The 27376-nt window shown below is 40.2% G+C and overlaps 1 protein-coding gene across 5 annotated transcripts in view; it reads left to right on the plus strand.

Annotated features, from left to right (window-relative positions):
- Window positions 1–27376, plus strand: part of MAPKBP1 (mitogen-activated protein kinase binding protein 1) — a 139339-nt gene that overhangs the window by 31971 nt on the left and 79992 nt on the right. For all 5 annotated transcript variants that reach the window (XM_081935481.1, XM_081935485.1, XM_081935484.1 and 2 more), the window contains exon 3: window positions 7394–7485. In XM_081935481.1, coding sequence (XP_081791607.1) covers window positions 7394–7485 — 92 coding nt within the window. The remainder of the gene's footprint in view (window positions 1–7393; window positions 7486–27376) is intronic.

Consider the following 27376-nt stretch of genomic DNA (forward strand, 5'->3'; position numbering starts at 1 on the left):
AGATCTGGAGAACAGGCTGACCTCTGAAATATTTGGGTTAGGTAAATAAGTACTGTGATCTGGTTAGCAACAATTTCCCAAGCAATTAATTGATGCCGTCTTCACACATTTATTGTAAAATGTACTTGCATCAAAACTATTTGATCAGATGATAACCCAAGGTAGACACATATTAGAATAACAGAGTTGGAAGGGACCTTGAAGGTCTTCTAGTCCAACCCCCTGCTTAGGCAGGAAACCCTACAGACAAATGATTATCTAATCTCTTGTTAAAAACTTCCAGTGTTGAAGCATTTACACCTTCTGGAGGCAAGCTGTTCCACTGATTAATTGTTCTAACTGTCAGGAAATTTCTTCTCAGTTCTAAGTTGCTTCTCTCCTTGATTAGTTTCCACCCATTGCTTCTTGTTCTACCCTCAGGTGCTTTGGAGAATAGGTTGACTCCCTCTTCTTTGTGGCAACCACTGAGATATCGGAACATCTTTTGTTTATGTTGTTAATGTACTTCTGATACTATTTTTAGATCATTTAAACAATTGCCTATATCCAGTCTTGGTATGCCAATTTGTTCCTGCTTAAATTATAATATGTTCCAGTTCTAAAACTGCTATTATAAATTAACTAACAAGAAGGCTTTAGATGAAGTAACCAAAAAAAAAAAATACAGCAATCCATTTTGGAGTAATAAAAGTGTTTAAGATGCTGCAAAATGAAGTTGTTCTAAGTTGAATACCAAAGAGAAGGAAGGATGGAGAGAGAGAGAGAGAATGAATGAAAAGAGGGAAGGATCTATTTTGCCTATAAGCTGTAATTCCTTTTTTTTTTGGGGGGGGGGTCATGCTGGCTGATACTAATGGGAGTTAAATTGGAAAACCTTTGGAAGATCAGCATGAGGAGAAACTATTATTTATTCAATAAAGTCATAAAATTCTTAGCTTTTAATGCCCTTTTCAGATTTTTGTTTTTATATCCCTTAAAAATATAATAGAGATGAAAAACTTGGTACAAATCAACTCTTCCAGATCTTAGATTTCATAATGGGAATGGATCAAATGGGATATATCTGAAGTGCATTATAATATCTTAAAATGAAGCTCGTGCAGTGGAAATGTTCAAAGGCTTTCTAAGTACAATAGCATCCTGTAATTACTCTCTACTGTATGCGTCATATGAAGTCCAACAATGCTAGGTGTGATAGCTTGAGGGTGTTTTTTTATTGTTGCAAAGCAACCTCAAGATATGTGTTTTGACAATGGATTTCTCCATGTACTGTTTGCTGCATAATGGCTTGATCCACAAGTTTTACGATTTTCAGTTGTTATGGAGGAAGCATAAACAAGGATATTCTTTTTTCCTTCCCACTTAAGGTCCAGAGTCACCTTATTGGGGTGATTTGTGGTATACATTTTAAGAAATTTTTTTTTTTTTTTTACCAGGTTGTGGTTGAAATTACAAGTTAGTCCAATTTTGACATTGCAAGCATATAAGGTAGATTGTGAAACTTCATCACATCAGATCCCTACTAACTACATGTTTTTATTTATGTAACCATTTTTAATAGCTGCTTATTACACATTTGTGGCTCTAGGTCACTAACAACACTTCAAATAACAACAACAACATCATCTTATATTTTAAGAAGGTACTTGGTTGATACCTAGGACGCTGGCAGCAATCTGTATCAACCATTAGCACCAGTCAATGGTATTTGTAATGCATTTTTGAATGTTCAGTTGGCTGAGTTTCATGTTTAATGAATTAAAGAGATTGATAATGATAATAACAACAACAACAACAACAACAACAACAATAGCTTGAGGTAGACATGATTGTGTTGCTAAATTAATCCTCTGCTCACTATGTAAAAAATACGTCTTACCCGTATCCGAAAAGCCACGGGAGCATAAAGTGGAAAAATGAGATGGTGAAGATCCTGTGGGACTTTTGAATACAGACGGATCGTCATTTGGAACACAACATACCAGATATCATGGTTGTTGAGGGCCGAAGCGTACAGTTTATTGATATCACTGTACCGGGAGATGCCAGATTAAAAAAGAATTGGAAAAAATCATGAAATATCGCAACCTGGCCATTGAAATTACACAGTTATGGATGAAACATGTAACAGTGATACCCATTGTCATCGGGGCACTTGGTACCATGTCCAAGAATTTTACAAAACACATCAACAAATTGCAGCTTCCTGCAATAACACCACTGGAACTGCAAAAAACTGCACTACTAGGAACATCGTATATTTTAAGAAGATACTTGGTTGATACCTAGGACGCTGGTAGCAACCCGTATCAACCATTAGCACCAGTCACTGGTATTTGTGACACATCTTTAAATGTTCAATTGACTGAGTTTCATGTTTAATGAATAAAGTATATAATAATAATCCTGGAGCACATCCTGCAATGATACATTTAACAACATAAATACAAACGTTTGCTTATGTCAGATCCTTGGGAAGGACTTGATAGGTGGACAAAAATTCCAAGTCCACTCTAAATATCTGCCAATTATGTGACCACCCATCCTCATGATCCAGCTGTAGTCATCAGAAAACATATATTATCCAACCATACTGAGGATGACTTAATGTGTACTGAACCTGAGAGCTCAAGAGGATGTCTATGTGTGTCATTTCTTGAGAGAGTTACCTTGTCCAGAGACAAAATGTTCATATCCAGAAGCTCCCACAAGCATAGTCACTTGGTTTTGCCAGGGTCGATATCCTGTTTCTGTCCATCCCCATCAAAGCCTTTAGACATTGAGAAAGCATCACTTCGTCAGGAACAGAAACCATACAACATACTGATAATGCTTCAACTCATGCTGGTAGATTATCTCACCCACTAGCTTCATGTGACCGTTAAAGAGAAGTGAGAGAACTGGGGGAACCACTCCCCACTTCAAATAAGCATTCACCATCACCCTCCACGTCCCCTATTTGAAACCTTGCAAATCCCAAATCCTAGTTTTTCAGATTAAAAAATTGCAACTTTCTTTTCAAGATAAAATAAAAAAGGCTCCACTTTTGTCTCATTGCTGCAGTAGTCAAACAATATGGAAAGAGCAAGTAAAATGGTTGCTGTAACCACAGGATGCAGATTGACTCATTCCAGCTCCTGCTGTTGTTCTGCACTTTGGTCTTCATACATAGTGTAAATACAAAGAGAAGGTTGCTCAGTACAGCTGAGAGTTGGCATTGAGGGAAATAACACAAACGCTTGAAAACTCTTTTGTTACAATCCCAGAATCCCTTCATAGTTTTGAAAATGAAGCCTTGAAATGATAGAATCAAATTCCTTCTTGGAATGATTGAGCATTTTGAACAACTCACAATATTTATTAATCAACTGAATATAGAACATATGAAAATTAAGTTACATATAATCCAGTTCAGAGTTGCCATTGATAATCTTGTGTTAATCACAGTATTTAAAAACTTGGGAATGTTCACAATAAGTCTGGTAGGCCATAAACCAATAGCCAGGGATCAAAATAATACATGTGATTTCAACAAATATTGCAAAAAACTTTCTCTGACTACTTTTTAAAATATATTTTTTAAAATTAAATTTATCAAAATATAATATATATATGAAAAATGAACATAAGTGCAAAAATTGGGAAGGAGGATAAAGGTGAAGAAAGAAAAGCATTAACTTCTGACGCCTTTCAGTGCAGTAGAATAAAATAATAACATTACAGACTTTTTACTTTTACATACTTAAGATGCATTAGCCATTTGTATAATAACAAATGTGTCTAATCAACAAATCCCAAAATCAAAGTTTCATTTCTTTCTGTCTGATGCACAAAAGACAGAAGAGGCTTCCAAGTAGAAATAATGTTGGATTAATTTGGCCATCTCTGCTAGTCTCCTAAGTTTTCCCAGCTATTCTTCCATTGTGGGAAAATTTCTCCGGCTAGTTTATAGAAGTTTTAATACAACAATTATGTTTCATAAATTCAAGAGATTGACATGGACAGAATCTTTGAAGTGCTGAGTTTATCCTCATCACCAGACCGTAACTAGAATGATATTAATCCTTGTCAACGAAAAACACTTCTGTCTTTTTGCGCTGTCAAAAATCACTAAGCGTTCTTTTTTTTTTCTACAAATGGAGTAGGCCAGAGCAACCAAATTTGAATGTAAAGGACATAGTAGTCTTACTTTGGAATCAAGGAGTTAGATTATTAATTGCCCTATGTTGTATGTCTTATTCAGAGTTATTTTTCTTGTTGCCCAGTTAGGAAACTTACATAATAAATCCTAACAATTTATTGATGAACCTAGTAAATGATGCCTGTCTATAAAAGCTGGTGATACTTTAAAAGCATCCAGCAACTTCTGGGTTATGATATGGCTGTATTATAAGGTCGTAAACACTGCTGTGAGTAGTTAGTGAATGTAGTGAACCGTTTGCTTCCCATCGAATACTCCCATTGATTATATCTTTAAATATGTAGGAATTACTTTTTCCTTGTGTAGTTGAGGACCTATTTGAGAAGAAAACTCATGCTTTCTTGTTTTCCTGGTTGTAGTTTTTGCAGCAGTCAATCGGGTCCTGTTCTATTTTGTTTGTCTGTTAGAATCTGTGTCTTTGTCTATTTCTTCATTCAGCAGCAAGTCCATGGAAGACATGGATAAAGAACAAAACAGAATAAATGTAGAAACTAAAATTTCAAGTAATTGACAGTCAGTGTCAGCACCATCTCCTGATCTATTCCGCACCTTAGGGAAATCTCTGAAACATTTGCAAGACATTCATTTTTAAAGTTCCTGAGTTGGGCTGGTCAGCCGACTGGCTGTGAGTCCCAGCACATCCATAACAGCAGCTTTTTCCAATCTTTTTACCCTGGAGGGAAGCCTTGAAAATAATGCATACAATTAGTAAATCTACAGGTCACTTATATGTTGTCGTTGTCAGTAAGTTGTAGATTGTCCAACAATAACTGTCAGTGCGCTTTTGAATAGAGAATATCTTTTTTTGTTTGGATCTTTTGTTTTGGCCAAACTTACTAGCCTACTTTTTTTATTTGGTGTCTCTTCCCTCACAAACAATATCAACTCCCTCAGTTCCAAAAACGATGTTTATTTCCCACCCACCCCAAATTCCAATCTCTTGAAGAACCCTTATTGAGAACCCACCTTATGCAACCTTCGTAACAATTTCAGCTGAGTCAAACAAAACGCTGTGCAAATCTGAGCTCCCGCCCATTATATTTTCTTGGCTAAAAGCAGTGGATGATGTAGTGCTTTTTTTTTGAAAAGCAAAGAGAACATTTTTGAACAGCAACGTCCAGTTAAAATTCTCCTGTGTTCAGTTACCTAATAGATATGAATGCATTCTCCAGAAAAATAATGTGCGCTACAAAAAAATAAGCAAAAAAGGCAGTGCTTTTGTTTCTGAAAATACAGTGTTTTTGTTTCATGGCTTCTTCGTTCTCATTTTAAAGCATCTGGTACAAAAAAAACATTTGAACTAAATGCTATGAAGGGGATTGGGTGGGAAGTTGATGATAGTTATTAATCTTTTTTACCCTCAGACTTCTAGTTTGGTTCTAGAGCTGGCTAGTTGAATTACTGATGAAAGAAGCACTTAAGAAATATTGTAAAAACAATAAAAATGTATTACAAAAAAAAAAAGAAAAGAAATATCCCTGGAAGCAACAATTCTTACAAATGAGAAAGCCTGTTTTAACAAATCATCTTTGTGACTAAATATGGGTGATCTGCTTCCACAGGATTTTTTTTTTTAGGTGTGCCCTGAAGCTGCTTACCAGAGTTCTTGTGGGAGCTTTTTGAGAAGTCTAGAGTTTTTTTAGGATGGCTAAGAGAGATCACCACAGGCTTTTTTTGGAGCTGGGACAGAAGATACCGTCAGTAGTTCTAACTCTTAAACAGAAGAGTTGACATTCAGCTCAGTAAAGTCATGGCTTGGCAAAGTTAATGATCTTACACAAACAGTAAGTTTGTACAATAAATAAAAAAGTTGATTTGTAGAAAGGGCAGATGGAGTGTTGACACCTATGCTGTGATGTTACTCTGGGGGAAGACTTCCACTTGCAGATCCACACAAGTTCAGATAATTCCAGTAAAAGGGCTCACAATGCTTTTGAAAGAAGCTGCATTTTGGGTGAAGAAAGCGTTAGCCAAAGAGTTAAAGTAGTTTACTGTTTTGTGACAGTCACGTGATTGCTTTCCCTAGCTCCCCTGGTTGTGTAGATCCAGATAGCTGGGATCATCAGTTATAGTAAAATGTTTCCATACCAAAAAAAACACACAGCTAAAGATGGCTCTTAGAAACATTGAATGAAAATGAAGATGGCTGCTTTAATGCTTTGAGGAGTGTGCTTCAGTCAGACCAAAGTACTTTGCAAACAACTCTATGAAGTGGTATCATCAACATGTTTCTTTTGGTGTGTGGAGTTTCTTCTTCTTCTATGAAATAGTGTCTATTCTTCAGCTACGTTGCTACTTTTTAATAGGTAGAAGTCAGAAAGCAGAATAGCTCATTAAGACTGCAGAGAACACCAAGCAGATTGGTTCATCCATTCAAGAGCAGAGGAACAACTTGCCTCCAGAAGCTGTGGGTGCTTCGACACTGGAGGTTTTTAAAAAGACTGGACAACTGGTATAGAATTTCCTGCTTGAGCAGTGGATTGGACTAGAAGACCTCTAACGTCCCTTCCAACTCTGTTATTCTGTTAGGTTCAAATCTTTGGTTAATATTTGGGATGCTAATTGGCTTAACCATTGCAGAATTGCCACAAAATAACTTAAATTGGTAATATATTCATAATATATTTACAAAGAAAAATATTACGGTACTTCGTTTCAGGTTAAATGGAATGAATTGAAGCACTATCCAACCCCTAACGCCTTAAAAGTTGAGAGTATATTTTCCTCTTTAAAAGATTTGAAACCTGTTCTTGTCTTCTGGAAAGCTCTGGAGAGGGATTTTCAGTGTTGCTGAAAGAGTTTTACAAATATCTCTGGAATATGGTCCCAGACATTTGAAAAGATCTTGGCAGGGATGAGGGCAGCCTATGCTTCTGCTCAGGCTTTCAGCTGATTGCCTCCTTGTTGCTTTCACTTTTGGAAGCAATTTTCAAAACAGCTTATTTTCAGTTGCTATGGAGAAGTGTCTCCTTTTTTTAAAAAAAGTACACTCTTGCTGTCCTCATCAAGTTAAGAATGTTCAAATATTGGATAGCTTTTTAAAACAGATTTTTTTGAATGTCATCTGATCTCCATGAGAGAAATAATACACTGAATAAACTGATGCATAAAATGAGGAGAGTATAGCACATGCAGTTGTACAGGATGTCAAAGCTATATATTCATCATCTTTTGTTTTTTGTTTTAAACTAGGTGACTTTAGAAAAAGTTCTGGGAATCACTGTCTCTGGAGGCAGAGGATTGGCCTGTGATCCTAAGAATGGTCTCATTGCTTATCCAGCTGGGTAAGTTGTTAAAGGTACTCTTTAAATGACTGCAATACTTCTTAGATATAAAGTCTGCCAAACATGTCATGTAGTAGAGTGAGACTTTTGGAAATGTTCTCCTAAATTCATTCTAATCATGATGCGTAAGCAATGTTAACGAAAATAATTGCTCGAGGGAATAAAACTCGTATATTCTTCATCTGTCATCAGTAATGAAATCTTTTTTTGTCATTTTTCTGAGATTTCTTTTTTTTAAAGGAAAAGAGGTACCGGTATATTAAACCTGGTAAGGTTTACTGCACTAATTATCTTTCTTTGGTGGCACAGTGGTTAGAAGGCAATATTGCAAGCCAACTTTGCCCACAGACTGGAGTTCGATCTGGACTGGACTCAAGATTGACTTAATCTTCCATTCTTCCGAGGTCAATAAAATGAGAACCCAGATTCTTGGGGGCAACATGCTGACTCTGTAAACAACTCTTAAGGCACTATGGGGAAGTATATAAGTCTAAGAGCTATTGCTGTTGCATTGCTACTTTTGAGGTTCCTCTTCTTGTTTTCTGCTAAGATTTTTTTTAAACTAGAAGGTTAAACAAAAGTCGGAAAAATGTGAATCTGAATTCCTCATGAAGCTGGAGTTGCCCTTTTAGAATGGGAAATACTGTAGCTGTGTGATATGAAGATTTATGAGCCAAAGTTCCTCTTGCATGAATAGTTGTTCTTTGTTGTAATATTAGTCCTGGGATTAGATTGTTCTTCGCAGTATTTCTTATATGGGCCAAAATAATTACCTAATTGATGAATAAATTCAGTCAGTGGGACCCTTCCATCATATTCTGGAAGCAAGTATCAGTAGGCAATATGCTTTGGGTTTTCCTGGAGGCCAGTGAAGATGTTTCAAATGGTGACTAATTACCACTGGGTTTGACATAAGTTTTCAGTTAGGCTTTATATATATATTCACAGAGATTAAAACAATAGTTTGAAACAATGGATTCAAATTATTAGCGCCAATGTTCTTGGACCACATCATCCTTTTTTCCCAGCCCCATTTTCTTTTTGTGATGCCAGAAGATTCCCCCAATCCTGAAAGTGGAAATTCAGCAGGACAATTTTTAATCTAATTTATTTTCCCCCCAAAGAAAGAAAACCAGTGCAATAAACCTTGCCAGGTTTAATATATCCTTTTTCCTTTAAAAAAGAAATATAATAAAAATGACAAAAAAGTCTCCTATGTGGTGGCACAGTGGTTAGGGTGCAGTACTGCAGGCTACCTCTGCTGATCGCCAGCTGCCAGCAGTTTGGCAAATCAAATCTCACCAGGCTCAAGGCTGACTGAGCCTTCCATCCTTCTGAAGTGGGTAAAATGAGGACCCTGATTGTTGGGGGCAATATGCTAACTCTGTAAACCACTTAGAGAGGGCTGTAAAGCACTATGAAGCGGTATATAAGTCCAAGTGCTATTGCTATTTTGGTTTCAGTATTTTTGGTGATGTTACTGCTGTGAATTGCCTACTAGCTCAATCTTAGTGCTGTAGCTATTGTTCTGATTTTACTAATAATACGGGTAGTGTGTAGTCCCACTGCAAAATAAATACTTTCCATTCCCCATCTCAGCAAAAGATGGCTGAATGCTGTTTTGGAAAGACAGGCTTAGACAAAGGGCCCGTAGTCTTTTCTTGGAGCCAATCTCTCTTCCTTGTATGGGCTAGCATACTCTTGTCTCTCTGTGCAAACAGAGTGAAATGGCTAAGAGGAGGGAAGGGTGGAGATCCAAATTAGGAACTGTAAGCAAGCATCTTGGAAAAACTGAGATGGGCCAGGCAGTCCTGCAATTCCAAACTGCAGTGGAGTGCAATGAATATTTACCTTGTTTTAACATTTCATTTTGCTAATGTCACTGGGCGGTTCTAATGAATTTCAAACAAGAAGAAAAGAAATCAAAGCCAGTCTTAGAAAGCTGTTGGTTTGGCCACAGTGAGTCTATAGAAGAGGGAAGAACAGCAATAATTCTTCTCATTGCTTGGTTGTGCTATCCTTGTGTTGGAAGAAATGCCCTTCTGGGTTCAGTTCCAAGTGGAGAAAAAGACACTGGATTCATGGAAGTTGCTTGGAAAGAAGGTTTATTGATGATGGACAGAACCCCATGGTTTGAGGCTCTGGGGGGAAAAGGGAAGAGATACTGAGAGTGGCCTGGTTTTATGTCTTCTCTGGGTTTTTTAATTTGAGCTTGTATTCTGATTGGTTGTCAGACTCCAATGGGGCCAAGGAGGGACAATTCTGTAGGATGTCCTGTATCCCAGGCTTGGTTGAGTCTTGCTGGATGATGATGTAATGAAAGGGCTTTGGGATTCCTTATGGCTCTGCCTGAAGGAGGCAAATCTTTATGTAGAATAGACTGGCTCAGGTCTTAATGGCCCAATGATAAAGGGGGGGGGGTTGAGTTTCTGCCTCCCTTTTAGGGAAAATATTCTGCTCTTTTTAATATTTCCTAAAATATTTCATTTTTCTAGGAGAGGGGTGGGTGCTAACTTCCTACACTTGAAAGCAACTTTTGTCTCTGAGCTAACCTAAGGTTTTTTCAGACTCTGATAAACTAGAATTCATGTTTTCCTTCAAAAAAGAGGCTGTGAAATCTGTAGGACGCATAATTGCATTTAAGGAAGGAGCTGACACTAAGATGGGAGGCCTGTATGGTGAAATCTGGATATACTTCTAAATGCTGGATTAGCCATGTAGTTGGAGATGACGAGAATTGTATTAGCCCAGCGTATCTGGAAGGCATTGGATTGGAGAAGGCTGCTCATCCCAGGTTACTGAGGGCTGAAGATCACATTTTACCTTGTGTGTTATTCCGTCACTTCTTAAAGTCTGGTGTGCCTCATCAAAATTTGAGCTAGTATATAAGTCTTGAATTTTGGCATTTGGAGTCAATGGTGAAAGTTTAGACTTCTTGGCTGATAACAATGAAAATAATTAGCTGGGTACAGATGGATATTTGCTGGGCAATTGGGCCAGAATCCTGCAGCAAAATTAAATCAGGAGAGGCTAGATAACAACCCAAAATCACAGAAGTTGCCTGCTGGAGTCATCTCTTTCCCTCTCTACTCCCCAAAAAGAGCCGTGATGATATTGACCGGAATATTCAGAAAATAAAAGGAGCAGAAGCATTCCTTCAGCCCTGGAAAGATCGTATTGGAAAGAGACTCAAGGTGGTTCCTCCTTAACTCAGTGGGTATAAGAGGGAGAGGAAAGAAAATGTCAGAAAACTTGCAAAATTCTGTTAATGCAGTGCTTCTCAATTATTTTCTGTCATGCCCCCCCTAGGAAGAAGAAAACATTTTGCGCCCCCCCCCCCGCGCGACTGTAAATAGTATAATTTGTCTATAAAATTGTTATAAGTAGACCTCTGCATAACATAGCACACCGGTCTTTCCTCGTCTCCCACCGTAGTCACATGCTTTCTTTCCTCTTTCCCTCTTACTTGTCTATCCTTCCTTCCACCCTCCCTTCCTCCTTCCCTTCCTTCCTGCCTCCCTTCCAGTTCCCTCCTTCCTCTTTCCCCCTGCCTGCCTGCCTTCTTTCCCTCCTGCTTATCTATGCTTCCTTCCTTCCTTGCACCTCCCTCCCTTCTGCCTGCCTTCTTTCCTCTTTCCCTATCCTCCTATCCTTCCTTTCTCCCTCCCTCCTTCCCTGCCTCCCTTCCAGTTCCATTCTTCCCTCCTTCCTTCTGCCTCCTTCCTGCCTGCTTGCCTTCTTTCCTCTTTCCCTCTTACTTGTCTATCCTTCCTTCCACCCTCCCTTCCTCCTTCCCTTCCTTCCTGCCTCCCTTCCAGTTCCCTCCTTCCTCTTTCCCCCTGCCTGCCTGCCTTCTTTCCTCTTTCCCTATCCTCCTATCCTTCCTTTCTCCCTCCCTCCTTCCCTGCCTCCCTTCCAGTTCCATTCTTCCCTCCTTCCTTCTGCCTCCTTCCTGCCTGCTTGCCTTCTTTCCTCTTTCCCTCTTACTTGTCTATCCTTCCTTCTACCCTCCCTTCCTCCTTCCCTTCCTTCCTGCCTCCCTTCCAGTTCCCTCCTTCCTCTTTCCCCCTGCCTGCCTGCCTTCTTTCCTCTTTCCCTATCCTCCTATCCTTCCTTTCTCCCTCCCTCCTTCCCTGCCTCCCTTCCAGTTCCATTCTTCCCTCCTTCCTTCTGCCTCCTTCCTGCCTGCTTGCCTTCTTTCCTCTTTCCCTCTTGCTTGTCTATCCTTACTCCCTCCTCCCCTTCTTCCCTCCCTCCCTGCCAGCAGCTCCTCCAGCATCCCAGCTGGAAGCAGCAGCACAACAGTCGCCGTTACCAGGGGCGAAGGGGTGGCGGTGGCAAGATCGGGCGACCGCCGCCGCTTTGTCCCTTCCCCAACAGCGGCTGTTGCTCTTCCGCTTCCAGACGGGCTGGCGGGGAGGTGAGCTACCTGCATAAAGACGCCGCCGAGGGCATGGCAGAATATATCCCGGCTTGAAGTGGCAGCGCTGGGGACTGCTCAGAGACTCATCAGAGCCGCGGGCTGGAGCTGTGCAAAAAGTCTGCTTGGGCTGGGGGGGGGGAAGGGAGGGAAGCCTGGGACAGCCATGCTTCCCTCCCTCCCACCCCCGCCCGAGCAGGCTTCGTGCACAGCTCCAGCCCGCGGCGCCAATGAAAATCCACAGTCCGAAGTGCTGCCACTTCCAGGCGGGATATATTATGCCTCGCCCACGCCGCCCACGCCGTTGCACCCAGATGGAAAGGGAGCCTTCGCGCCCCCCTTTACGGAGCCTCGCGCCCCCCCAGGGGGGCGCGCCCCACTATTTGAGAACCGCTGTGTTAATGCAACCTATCTCAACCTTCTTGTGGAGTCTGTTTCCTGAACTGAACCCAGTTTGAAAGGTTGAAATCCCCTTCCAAATATAAGATGTTATGAAACTAAGCATTGCTTTGAAGAGATGCTTAATGTCCCCTGTAATTAATTTTTTGTGTGGTGGTAAGGTTGGGATTATTATCTTATTAAATTTGTTTACCACCCATCTCACCACAAGGTAACTCTGGGTGGCTTACATTATCTTGGTTTTGCTGCAGAATGGTGGTTTTATGTAGCTGTCATGCTACATTCTTTGTGGTCTATAGGTAGCCACATATTGCTCTTTGCTGTTTGTCCAATAAAATGCTACAATGACACCTGCTATTCCCCAAGTAGCCTCAGCAAACATGTCTTAAGGCCAGGAAGGTTGTTTTGGACTATATGTACTATAGTTTTAGAATTATACATTTCATTCTCTGTTAAAATAATGCATTATGATTGTGTATACGTAATAGCACAATAGCAGAGCTCAGAATGGATTTTAAAAGAATGTTAATGAAAGTCAGTGCAAATATAGAACATGCATTTAATGGGCAGTGCAATCACTCAGTTATTATTGTAAGCTGTGGGAGAACTATGGTTGAATCGGATTCAAAGGACCACAAGTCTTTGGTAAGTGTGTGCCAGGTGTGGGAACAAGAGAAAAATTAGAATTAGTTGACTTTAACTGGGAGGAACAAAATCTAGTTAATAGGATTACTCCCATGTATTTAATAAGCCTCCACTTTGGTCAAATGAAAATTTTAACTCAGTAGCAACTTTTGGAGGGGTTTTGAGAGCCTCACCCAAAGCTTTGGAGGATTAGACCTCAGGATTGCAGCTTGAAAGCAATAATGGTGTTTTTATTTTCTCCAGCCAGATGAACTTGTTTGTCATGCCCAGAGGCTCTAAAAGCAGAAATTGTTTCTGTTTCCACTTGATAAGGAAGTTATTTGGGAAGATGTTATCCAATGTACCGTACCAACTAAGGACATTTTAATGAAGCCTGAGAAGCTGCAGAAACCTTTAGGAGTCTTTGGCATTCCCAGAAAAATATAGGGAGCTGAGAAAAAGGAAATTTCTCTGAACTTTTCAGAAGAGTCTTGTATGTCTTGGTGATGAGCTAAAACAAAACTAGTTTCTTCATAATCTCCCTTTACAATAATAATAAATTCTGCCTTTCTGGTAATGCCAAAGTGTAAGTCCAACAAATACATAAATCAACTTTCTAAATTTGGATAAAGGGATCATGGTTCATAAACTCTGCAATCTGATTTGGCTAAATAGTTACTTGTCCATTATGATGGGCTGTTTTATGTTGCTGGGGGCATAGCCACTGTCAAGGCATAAAAAGACAAATAGTTTGCTGCCCTAATTGAATTGCAGGGTCAGTTTGTTTTCTTATATTCACAAGGAATTTATACCTTCTTGGCAGGGTGCAGAAATCTCCTTGGCACTGTTGTTACACTGACTATGGGGTTTTCTTTCTGCAGCCTTCCTCTGCATGGTGAATAAAATTTGCTGGATTACTTGTTCTTGGAGTAATAATATGCATTTTGCTGACTGGAGCAGTGCACAGTATGCTTGACACCACATGGATGCCTTCCTTATGGTTCTTGCATATGTCTTAGTTCTGCTCTGTTCCACTCCAGATATCCCATTAGTTGACTCAACTTTTATTAAAAACTGCCAGTACAAGGCAGGCCTGAGATTCAACTCTCTTGCTATTTCAGCTCAGCGCCAAACTTTGTAAGAAGCATTATTTTTACAGCAGAGTTGTTGGGAAACTCACATTCATTTAGCCGTTAACATTGTTGGACCCTGGTAAGAATTAAAGGCTCAAATCTCTCAGGAGGACCTCATCAAAATCTTGTAATTTGCTTCTGAATGTCTCTTTAAATTTCCCTTTCTTTATCTATTTGATAAATGCTGGTGTTAAATCCTATTTGGCATCTGATGAATTGATCTGTTCCAAAAACAGAAATCCCAATCCTAATAAATCTAACTTTGCAAGTTAGATTTCTCTCTCAGAATTCAAAAATTGCAAAATGCCTAACACCAGAGTGGGTTCCCAGGTCCTGTAACGTTGGCTTGGGGGATGGCACTTTGCGTGGCATGTCCTGCCAGGACAGCCAGCCTGAGACTTGACTCAAGATTGAACCTGTAATTTAAATGCAATTTTAGTCCGCTGTAATTGGTGCATAGTGTAGCTCTTCCTCTGCTGAGTTAAAAGGTTAGTGTTTTAAATCAACATCAGCGGGAGGAGGTGTTGAAAGTTGGCGGAACAGATGAAAATCTCTCGTGCCCTTAGCATCTTTGTTGTTATGGAGCTTGTCCTTTCTGTTGGTTGCCAGGTGGGTACCTCACTTTCTTGCCTTTTCTTGTCTGTACTTAGAAAATGATAATGAGGTCTAATGATGACAGAGACCTCTAACGCTTGCTGTGAGTTATCAAGATGCATGTGATATGTCTTCATGAGATTTTAGTTTAATAATTTATCACATGTTTGTATTCACTTACCCTGTTTCCCCCCAAATAAGACCTCCCTGGATAATAAGCCCAATCGGGCTTTTGAGCGCATGCACTAAAATAATCCCTCCCATGAAAATAAACCATCCCCAAAGATATTGCAACACAATAGCAGCCATGAGGTGACCATGCTCGCCGCCTCCTGCACCGCAAAAATTAGACCTCCCCAAAAATAAGGCCGAGTGCTTATTTGGGGGGGAGGGGGGTCAAAAGAAAATAAGACCCTGTCTTATTTTCAAGGAAACATGGTAGTTATAAATCGTGATTTTTTTTTTCTAAATTCAAAATGTGTTAAATGACTCAGGAAGAATCTGCGTATTTTACCTTTAGGCAAGGACCATTGATCTGGACATGGTTCCCTTTCTTGTGTTTTAGTTGTCCATGCCAGCAGCGATAAAGCCACAGACCACAGTCTTCAGTAGTCCAAGAACCATGCAATGTGTGCCGTTCAATTGTAATTTCACATTAATAGCATAGAAGTAATAAAGCAGTTTGTACAACGAATGCCGACCTTACTCCTTGGGTTTTAAAAAGTCTCCCTGCCCCCAGTGGGGTGTTTCATTGCGATCCAAGAGGATATTGAGATGAACATTTTTCAATGTCTTGCTTCATAAGAGCTCTTGGCTAGTAGTGAGTGAGCAACCCTGCAAGTACTGGCCTTCTTAAACCACAAAAGCTAAATCTTCCTCCCATTCTGGTTTAAAGCTTCATTTATCTTTGTAATAGCTGCATTTCTTCTAACCTGATGTCATACATTTTGCAGGGCCCTCTGTGAATAGGAGGGCCTGCACAGATTTATCTCACAAGATCCTCTGAGGCTCTGTAAAGAACCACCAGGCCCTTTTAAAGCGGAAAGAACAGATTACACACAGACACAGACACACGTACACACATAACCCCTCCCCCACCCAATAATACAAGAGCATCAGAAGGACCTAATGTCTACAGCGAGGCTATGGGTCCTTGGAAGAGGGTAGCACAGCCTGGCTATGCTTCCTTCTCAAGGCTTTGGTAGTCCTGTCTTTTTTCTTTCTCCTTGGGTTGAATGAGTTCTTTTTTAGATGAACCTGTTCTCCTCTCCATCTCCTTGGTCTCTGTTGGGTTGTCTTTGCAGGCAGTAACTGCAAAGTTACCTTTTCCATGATATTACTTCTGCTTCTTCCCCTGTCCTGCTTCTTCTTGTTGTTAGTTGCGAGGTTGTATCCAACCCATCGCGACCCCATGGACAATGTTCCTCCAGGCCTTCTCGCCTTCTACCATCCTCTGGAGTCCATTTAAGTTCACACCACCTCGTTCTCTGTCATCCCCTTCTTCTTTTGCCCTCAATCTTTCCCAGTACACCACTTCTGATAAATGGCAGTCCAATCTATTCTAGAAAGCCTCCAGTGATGAAGATTCCACAACTTCTGAAGGCAAGATGTTCCGTTTGGTTGATTGTTCTCACTGTCAGAAAATTTGTCCTTATTTCTAGGTTGAATCTCTCTTTGGTCAGTTTCCATCCATTATTCCTTCTCTGGCCTTCAGGTGCTTTGGAAAATAGCTTGACCCCCTCCTCTCTGTGGCAGCCTCTCAAATATTGGAACACTGATATCATGTCTCCCCTCGTCCTTCTCTTCACTAGACTAGCCATGCCCAGTTCCTGTAACCGTTCTTCATATGTTTTAGTCTCCAGTCCCCTAATCATCCTGGTTACTCTTCTCTGCACTTTTTCTAGGAACTCAACATCTTTTTTATAGTGTGGTCACCATAACTGGATGCAGTATTCTAGATGTGGTCTTACTAAGGCTTTATAGAGTAGCATTAGTACCTCACTTGATCTTGATTGTATCTCTGTTAATGCAGTTTAGGATTGTGTTGGCTTTTTTGGCTGCCACTGCACACTACTGGCTCATATTTAACCACTAAGACTACAAGATCCCTCTCACAGTTACTGCTATTAAGCCTGGTTTCACCCAGTCTATATATGTGTACTTTTGGTTTTTCTTGCCTAAGTGAAAGACTTTACTTTTCTCTAAATTGAATTTCATTTTGTTGCCGTCGGAGTTGTATAGAATGTCTTTCTGCAAGAAGAACTTTCTGTGCCATCCTGAATACCAAAAGGGAAGGAACTAAGCCTTTCTGGGAGGGGGAGGACATATTCCATGACATGGGACAATGTTTCTTTGTGCCCCATGATCATCTCACCTCTTGCTGAGGTAGGACCATAAGCAGATCTTTTAAAATCATCTTGTCGAGAGGATCATTTTCAATAGGTTCAGTTAGTAAATCTCTTTTCCGCATGTGAGATAAATTCCTTTTATTCTCAGCAGTATCTGCAACCCAAGAATTGCCCCACCTATCCTGGACTGACCTAAGACATTGGGCTACTTGAGGTGAAGGGATTTATTGGACTGGTGGTGAAGTCTTAACTTTATTCCTGCAATGGGATGCATAACGAATGCTTTAGTTCTGTCAACACATCAAGGAGCTGCCATAAGCTACAACACGTGGGGTTTCATCTCTTGACTCAGGAGCCACAGCTCATGTGTTAAACAACAGAATATGTCTCTTAAACCACTTTTTGTTTACTCCTAGTTTGTGTGTTCATCTCTAACTTCTGTCTCTTTCCTTTCTTGGTGAAGAAAGGGAAGTAGTTTGCAGTTCACCTTAGAAAGCCTTTCAACTGCCTTGTTTCCCTTATTTTGTATAGACAAACTAGGCTATGAATGGGAAGAAACCTTCAGCAACTTTGTGAAAACAATCTCTCAACCGTCACACCATATTCAGATTTAATAATGATGGAAAGCCTTAAGCTTCTTTTATTTATTTATACAATATTTTATTTTAACAGGCCAAAGTATTCTCGTTGCCCTCTTCCAGTTCCTCCCGATCTTGCCACATGCTTATGTGTGTGTTTTGTTGACGTTGCTGCTGAGGCTCTGTATCCTAGAAACAAGAAGTAAAACAAAACTAAAAATCCTCAGAGGTTACTACTGAAGAGTAAAAGGACGTAAAGAGGAGAAACTCATCCATCTGAATCCCAAGTCAGATGCCTTATAGCTCAATTTACTTAAGACGTATCTTCTTTCTTTAAAAAAAGAAAAATTAGCAAGGCTGTAAACTTTGGCTTCAGGAAAAGCCACGTATACTTATGGAGCCCCCTTTCCCCGAGTTGTTCACCATCCTCCACCACCTCCTCCTTCAGGTAAATGTTTTACATGCCGTAGCTGACAATTTATAATCTGCCTGGTTAGACTCAAGTTAAGCCCTAGCAATTTATAAGACTAGGGCTGTTTTGTGTCTAATTTCGGTCATCTACTAATATTGTTGGGAATGTAATGAAAAACACAGTATAAGCCCTCATAGGGGTTTGACACTTTTACTTTACTTTACTTTTATTTGGACTTTTATACCGCCCCCTTTCCCCAAAGGGACTCGGGGCGGTGTACAGTCAGATAAAACACATCAATAGATAGAAAATACAAACATAAAAGAGGAGGCAATAAGAAACTGTACAAAAAGCAAAGCAGTTAAAAACAATATTTAAATAACCCTAAAAATACCCAATTAAAATATCTGCCAGGAGGTAGAATAAGACTATGAATGGGCCAGGCCGGCTAAACGGAACAGGTGAGTCTTCAGTTTTTGTCGGAAGGAGCGGAAGTCGGTGGTGGTTCTGATATCGGGGGGGAGGTCATTCCAGAGGGTTGGGCCCATCACAGAGAAGGCTCTACTCCTAGGCGCCGCCCGTTGGCATTGCTTAGTGGACGGCACCCGGAGGAGTCCTTCCCTGTGAGAGCGAATTGGTCGCAGGGAAGTGTGTGGTAGGATGCGATCCCGCAAGTACCTAGGTCCTGAGCCATGGAGCGCTTTAAAGATGGTAATTAACACCTTGAAACGCACCCGAAAGACCACAGGCAGCCAGTGCAGCTCGCGCAGGAGCGGTGTTACGTGGGAGTACCTAGTACTCCCCATAATAGCCCGCGCGGCTGCGTTCTGGACTAGCTGCAGTCTTCGAGCACGTCCCAAGGGAAGCCCCATGTAGAGGGCATTGCAGTAGTCCAGCCGAGACGTCACCAGTGCATGAGTGACCGTGCGTAGGGCATCCCGGTCCAGTAGGGGGCGCAATTGGCGCACCAGGCGAACCTAGTGGAACGCCCCCCTTGCCACGGCTGCCACATGGTCATCCATTGACAGCCGGGCATCTAGGAGGACGCCCAAATTGCGTGCCCGCTCCACAGGGGGCAATTGCTCGCCCCCTATGGTCAGTGATGGAATCAACTGACTGAACCGGGGTGCCGGTAGCCACAGCCACTCAGTCTTGGAGGGGTTGAGCTTGAGTCTGTTGTCCCCCATCCAGACCCCGACGGCTTCCAAACACCGGGTCATCACCTCGACAGCCTCGTTGGGGTGGTTTGGGGTGGAAATGTACAGCTGAGTATCATCAGCGTACAGATGATACTCCACCCCAAAACCACGGATGATCTCCCCCAGCGGCTTCACATATGCGTTGAACAGAAGGGGCGAGAGGACCGACCCCTGAGGCACCCCACAAGTGAGTGATACGATTTAAAGGGGAAAAAAACACCACATTTGTACTACTCCAAATAAAGAAGAAATGGAAAAAAACAGCGCTGTCCATTTTTGTGTTCAATCCTCTCCACTTTGTATCTTTGTTCTACTCCCTCCATTCCCTCACTCCCTTACAACAAGTAGATAAAGGGACTAAAATGTTGCCCTTCCATGCTGTTTGCAATCGAACATATAATGTGCTGATGCTTAAGAAATCTGCTGGTCTAGAGGTCAGCCTGATTTAAAAGGCCCAGAGCTCTGAATCCAGAAGAAAGTGTGGTAGCATCTTGATTGGGGACATTGTGATAGGGATGCAGTCCAGTTACTGAACCCGGTGAAACACTTGATATTGACCCTGAGAAAAGCCTTAAAGAAAATAGTACAATTGTTATACCTTGTGTGAGAGAGGTTCCTAGTGCTTTGTCCTCTTGAGAGATCCTGCAGGCATTCTCATTAAAAGAATCTGCCCTTACTTCTCAGCACCAAGTAGATGTTATATTGTGCGCAGCATTGTAACCTGATATCATGATTCAGACTATTGAGATTAGCTTCCCCTAGTTGCGCGCCTTCCAAATCTGTTGGGATGGAGTTTTGGTCATGTTGGCTGGGAAGTGGGAGAATACAGGCCAAGAGTTCTAGGAGAGGCTGCTCTCCATAAATGCAGCTTCTCTGTCACATGTACTATTGGACTTTAGTCTGCACTGTAAGTTGTCCAGCCTCTGAAGATGTCATGTTATGTCACAGTGCCTGTTGGGTATAACCAAAAAACAGGTTACCATTATTGGGTATCATTGGACTTTGAAAGTGTAAGATCTTCCCCTCTTAAGCAAATGTTACCAGCATGAACTGCAAACCTGCTGAGTTGAGTGCAGAATGTCAATAATCTTTTCCTTCTAACTCTTATCATCACCCTGGTTATTCTTTCGATTTGATTGTTTGGGTTAAACCACACGAACTGGATGAGCCCTGTAACTCCTGAGTCATAGACTTTCAGGATCTGCTTTTTCTAAACTTAGGAGATATTTTCCTTGTCATTTCTGAGCCTGGTTTCATGGAAAATGACAGTCATCTGGGTCACAGCCAAGCTAAGTGGTAGGATGTGGGAACAGATATCACTCTGTATTTCTCCAGCCAAAAAATCTGCTCAGCACATATTTAAATATACTATAATAAAGAGTAAATCATGCCAAATGTTGAATGACAAGTTCGTTCTTTCTTTCTTTCTTTCTTTCTTTCTTTCTTTCTTTCCTTCCTTTCCTTCCTTTCCTTTCTTTCTCTGTCCCTTTTCTCTCTCTTCCTTTTCTCTCTCTCTTCCCTGCCCCTCTCCTCCCTCCCTCTCTATCTATCCCTCCTTCTCTCTTTCTTTTCTCTCTCTCCCCTGCCCCTCTCCTTCCACCCTTCCTTCCTTGCTTCCTTCCTCCCTTTCTCTCAATCTATCCCTCCTCCTCTCTCTATTTCTTTTCTCTCTTTCCTCTGCCCCTCTCCTTCCTTCCCTCCTTCCTTCCTTCCTCCCTCCCTCCCCCCTCCCTTCATTCCTGAATTCATAAATTCCCTTTTGAAACTGCATGTTTCTCACTCCAGAGCCTCCTCTCTTTTCATTTTTTTCTGCCACATAGATGACTACATAATGGCAGGACGCAAAACATTGGATAAATGGAAAAAACGACCTCTTAGCCAAATTATATGCTGTGCACAGCATGTTCTCAGATAAGGCTTTTCAGTCTTACGAAATTGCTATCCCTATAAAGACTGGGTGTCACTCAAAATACATGCAGGCATCTTACATAGCTGAAAATCAAGCAGAACACTGTCGCTGTCGCCTGCCTGTGCCTGAGAGGGCCGAAAAGTGGGAAGCTTGGAGGGAATCAGGCTTCAAGCAGAGACACTAACTTGTGAGTGTCTTTCTTGTGATGTATTTCTTAAATAGCTGGGAATATGTTGTCCAGCTCTGACTCAAAGGAAAGGAAATATTTTAAAAGGCACTTAGAAATAGGCATCATTGGAGATTATTTAAAGCTTTTTAGGCTAAAATGACAATGCACAAGCAGTTTTAATTTAATGATGATAATAGCAACTGGGATTTCTGTCATTAAGCAATATGATGTTAAAGTTTGATGTCAGGTGACAGTGCTGCTTAGTGGTGGAAGTCCCTGGTTACCATTGTTAAATGAATCCCCACTGGTCATTAAACAAGGATTGCGGGTGCCCACAATCTGTGACCTCCTGCTAGTTTCCCCATTGACTTTGCTTGTGGGAAGCCAGCAGGGATAGGTCACAAACCACGATCACCTGAATGATGGATGAAATTGTAACACAAACATACACACACACACACACACACCAATTAGGGCAGTTAATTTGAAGCATATACCTTTATCACATTGTTTAGATTGACAAGAAATAAAAAATTGCATGCAGTTTTTGAAGTTAAAGATCATTAGTTAAACCTTAAAAATGGTGTGCCTTAAAGTAATTTGTTTTGTTGATGTCTGCAATGCATAAAACCAAGTTTTTCTGCCCATTACTGGCTAGTTATTATTTTTATATCAAAGCAAATAAATCCTTCTCTTTTAGAGAAGAGAGTGTTGGTCATTATGTAAACACATTATACTGAATTTTACCTTAGAGTATGGTGAACATGGGACAAAATAAGAAGAATTATAAAGTATATTACCTTGAATACTTGAGGGAAATGTGGCATATTTATCTAAACATGAAAAGCATAATTTACTACTGCTGCACAATGGCTGTCTTAAAACAATAGATGACTCAAAGTAATTATTCCACTGCACTGACTCAATATTCCTAGTGCTGGGAATATTTTGGTTTGCGTTGATTTCCCTGGCATCTGAAAAAGAGTACAATAAATATGACTTGCTCTTTTAGCAATGTCACATTTATTTTCTTATTTATTACAATATTTGTGGATTACCCCTATCAATTAAGACAAGGTAATAACTGCATATTTCCAAGATTAAAATATGACAAAGTAACGTGCCGTAATTCACTTTATTTTTGTAAGACAGTGGGAAACACAGTGTACAACAAGTGACCCATTAAACTGAAGTTTACTAGCCAATAATTGCTGGCAAGCCCAGAGTCTAACATTCCCTTTCCTTTTGCAGTTCCAAGAAGACAATAGCAGCTTAAGGCATTTTATTTCAGCTTGTTTAGGATGAGAATCAGAGTGGGATAACTGGATTTCGGGAATGGATTTAAGAAAAATCTTTACACTTCATGTGATGTGCAATCATGATATTCCTTTCACATTGCCTATACATCCAAAGTAGTTTCTAATATTTTATAATTGTTCTTTTTCTGAGATACAGATGTTGTCTGAAGTCTGTTGTATGGACAAAAGATGTTTAAAAACAAGTATTGACTTTTTTGGGATTCTGAACAGAGATTGCATTTATTTATTTTTTATGATTACTTTTTTTTCAATGAGTTCCTTGTTCTCTCCCTTCTGTGATTCCATCTCTCCCAAATAAATCAGAGGCAATAGAAGCCCTTTCATTCATGGAAGAATGCGGGAATTGGAATAACATTTTACTCTGCGCCCAAGGAAAGCATCACACACTGCCAGTGCTCTAATCTGGACTATAGCAAAGAGAGAGAATGGCCTCCGACCAATTCCAAATAAAATGGATCTATTGACAGCAAACTGGAGTGGAATCCTTTTGCTTCTGCTTCATTTGAATGGGAAAAGGAAGTTTACTTACAAAGCAGGAGAAGTGATGGACGGTGGTATAAAACAAACCAGTGTTTCCTAATGCAGCTTTGCTGCTCAGTGCTACTCAATGAATAACAGAGTGGGTTGGGGATTAGAACTTCATGGAAGTATCTTCCCATAACACCTGTTCATATACTGAGCTTATTCTAGGTAGTTTAATAATGTGATTTTAAACCTCTTTCTTAAAATAATTGCTTAACATATATGCTTTATTTAAAATATGGATTTGGGATTAACTGTCTGCCTATTCCTTAATGTTAGAAAGTGGTTGGCATCTCTAAAGAAACACATTGCTGGATAGAAGGCTAGATGAGTGATGTTCAGTTTGGAAGAAATGAAAACAGTGAATGAGAGTGTGTTTGGTAAAAGATATTCCATCCTAAAGCAAGCCATATGTACCAGAAAAGTATATTAACAGATTAACAGAGTTGGAAGGGACCTTGTAGGTCCAGCCCCCCCGTCCAAGCAGGAAACCCTACACCGTTTTTGACAGATGGCAGTCAAGTCTCTTCGTGAAAGCTTCCGGTGATGAAGCTCCCACCACTTCTGAAGGCAAGCAGTTCCATTAGTTGATCATTCTCACTGTTAGAGAATTTCTCCTTATTTCCAGGTTGAATTTCTCCTTGTTCAGTTTCCATCCATTATTCCTTGTCTGGCCTTCAGGTGTTTTGGAAAACAGCTTGACCCCCTCCTCTCTGTGGCAGCCCCTCAAATATTAGAATACTGCTATCATGTCTCCCCTGGTCCTTCTCTTCACTAGACTAGCTATGCCCAGTTCCTGTAACCGTTCTTCATATGTTTTAGTCTCCAGTCCCCTAATCATCCTGGTTACTCTTCTCTGCACTTTTTCTAGAGTCTCAACATCTTTTTAATAGTGTGGTAACCATAACTGGATGCAGTATTCTAGCTGTTGTCTTACTAAGGCTTTATAGAGTGGTATTAGTACCTCACTTGATCTTGATTGACTCCCCTGGTTCTTCTCTTCAGTAGACTAGCCATGCCCATATAATTGTTACGAGCCAATGACTTTGGCTCAATAGATTATCTCTTCCTATTGACAACATTTTTATAAAGTTCTGGGATACATTTTGGGAGCATCGGTTACTGAAATCTTGTTAATGAAAATTGCCAGTGACAGAACCTGGATCCTTTCACCTGCAAAAAATGTGACCTGCCATTAGTTTGATATTCTTATCTTTCAACAATCGTGGATTGATAGATTTGCCCCTTGACAAAAGGCCATCACTCATCAAATATGGAAATTGTTCTTTGAGAAGCGCATGGCTTCATGGTTTTCTCACCCTAACATGATTTCAGGGAAAGCTGCTCAGAAACAGTAACTGTTCTATTATTTGGCCTGTTTCTTATTTGATAGATAGCACTTTGTCTGAAATGGTATAGGGTTTCCTGCCTAGGCAGGGGGTTGGACTAGAAGACCTCCAAGGTCCCTTCCAACTCTGCTACTGTATTGTATTGCATTGAAATGTATGGTATATCAGGAAGACTATGTTAAAATTCCATTTTTTGAATTAGTATCTCAATCCATAAATCCCACTTCATAAAACAGTAACAGGGTTTGAGTAAGATATTTCATATATGCATGGACAATTATGAATTAAGGCTAACTATAGAGGTGCTCAAGGACTGAATAAGCTTCAGAGGAGACGGAGGAGAGTTTGAGAAACAGATTAAAGATGTGCTCAGCTATAATATTCCTAGAAAAAACTCTTTGATGGGTTATTCCATAGCTTCTGAAATACAGAATTTTTTAAAATCCCTATTAAGTATTTCTCTAATCTACTTTGGATAAATACTGACATTGTAGAATGGTGGGGGGAGGAGGAACTCCAATCTTTCTGGGTTTAGCAGGCCAAAAATGTAGATTTCTTTGGTTTGGGCTTAGTCTATTTTGTGAGCCATGATGACTTATAAGGTTGGTGTTTTATAAAGAGAACCATGTGACTTAATCATTAAGTCTTAATTAACATAGTTAATGAATGGCATATTTTGTGTAGCAGGCATTAGCGAAATATTTCAGAATAGGAATGTTAACATTTTTTAAATTATGTAATTTATGTAAATTACGTAAAGGTAAATATATATATGTGAGTCTGTCTGTCTGTCTGTCTGTCTGTCTATCTCTATCTATCTATCTATCTATCTATCTATCTATCTATCTATCTATCTATCTATCTATCTAGAAGCAACAGTTGTAATGCATCTTTGTACAATACAATACAATAGCAGAGTTGGAAGGGACTTTGGAGGTCTTCTAGTCCAATCCCCTGCCTAGGCAGGAAACCCTATACCGTTCCAGACAAATGGCTATCCAACATCTTCTTAAAGACTTCCAGTGTTGGGGCATTCACAACTTCTGGAGGCAAGCTGTTCCACTGATTAATTGTTCTAACTGTCAGGAAATTTCTCCTCAGTTCTAAGTTGCTTCTCTCCTTGATTAGTTTCCACCCATTGCTTCTTGTTCTACCCTCAGGTGCCTTGGAGAATAGTTTGACTCCCTCTTCTTTGTGGCAACCCCTGAGATATTGGAACATTGCTATCATGTCTCCCCTAGTCCTTCTTTTCATTAAACTAGACATACCCAGTTCCTGCAACCGTTCTTCATATGTTTTAATCTGCAGTCCCCTAATCATCTTTGTTGCTCTTCTCTGCACTCTTTCTAGAGTCTCCACATCTTTTCTACATTGTGGCGACCAAAACTGAATGCAGTATTCCAAGTGTGGCCTTACCAAGGCATTATAAAGTGGTATTAACACTTCACGTGATCTTGATTCTATCCCTCTGTTTATGTAGCCTAGAACTGTGTTGGCTTTTTGGCAGCTGCTGCACACTGCTGGCTCATATTTAAATGGTTGTCCACTAGGACTCCAAGATCCCTCTCACAGTTACTACTATTGAGGAAGGTACCACCTATACTGTACCTGTGCATTTCGTTTTTCTTGCCTTTTCTTGCTTTTCTTTGCCATGCTTAAGTTTTTCCAGATACTTAGAATACATAAAGGTGTTGAGTTGCCTAAGAAAATTAGAAGTATCTTGCCTCAGCGAGCAATTGCCTTCTTCTTTTGCTTCCCTGAGCAGAATTCAGTATCCTGAGGAGGTATCCTGTGTCTAGTGTGTACAAATATGTTAATAGGTGAAATAGGGTTGTGTAAAAATTAAGAAAAGGTGAGTTCTGGTTTTTGTTTTTTAGCTTTGGGAAAAGCCTGAATGTCGTGTGCACAAAGGTGGCTCCTAGGAATAGTTTAGATCTTGATTTTTTAAAATTCTAACTTTTTTAAAAAAGAAATTTCATCTGTAATGAAATAATGTTTTATTTTCTTCTAATCAGTTTGACAGGGATAGCTGTTCCATAAGGGCTAGTTGTTTGCAAAAACATTGGATGGTTTCAAATATTTATGCATATGAACATCAGTACAATGGGGACAAAACGTTGTTATTGATTCTAGAATAAAAACTTAGCTTTCCTAACACTGGCTACCTTGTCCCTATATTGATCATGAAACAATTGCTCCTGTCCTTCGCTGTGCATAGCTTTTGCATCATTCAGAAAACCATATATAATTGCAATTTCTTGCTGAAAAACAAAACAAAAGTCATGGATGAAAAAAAGAGAGAGAACATAGCTTGGCCTACAGCTGAAAACCTCAAATTTTATAATATATCTCTTTGTACAAAGCAAATGATTTGGTTCAAATACTGGTCATCACCGTGTCTTGCCAAGACCTGAATCATGATACTTGCATCTCCTGGGCAATGGTGATATCACTGACAAATCCTTTTAACACAGAAGCACTTTGGAGCTTTCAACTTGAGAATATTGATTATCTGTTCTATTTTTCTGATACTGATATCTAGCTGACTGCTTTGTAATTCCTCTGGTCCTCTTTTTCCTCCTTTTTGAAGCTAGGAACTGCATTTCCCTTCTCCAGTCCTCCAGCAATGTGTGTGTCCTTCATGATTTCTCAGAGAGCACAGAAATGTGCTCCAAGAAGACACTGCCAAGTTTCCTTCAAGCGTTTCATATATAACTGATCTGGTCCTGGAGACTTAAACATATTCATAGTAGCCTCTTTACTTACCTTGTATTGCCTCTTCCCACCTTTTGTTGTTCTGCTTAGCTGAACACAATTAAAATTTGGGAAGAAAATAGAAGCAAAGTAGGAGCTGAGGATTTCTTCCCTTCCCATATCACTTTTATTATCCAACCATATGTTCGTACAGCATATCCA

This window comes from Natrix helvetica (genome assembly GCF_964273705.1).
Source record: "Natrix helvetica genome assembly, chromosome: 1".
NCBI classification, from domain to species: Eukaryota; Metazoa; Chordata; class Lepidosauria; order Squamata; family Natricidae; genus Natrix; species Natrix helvetica.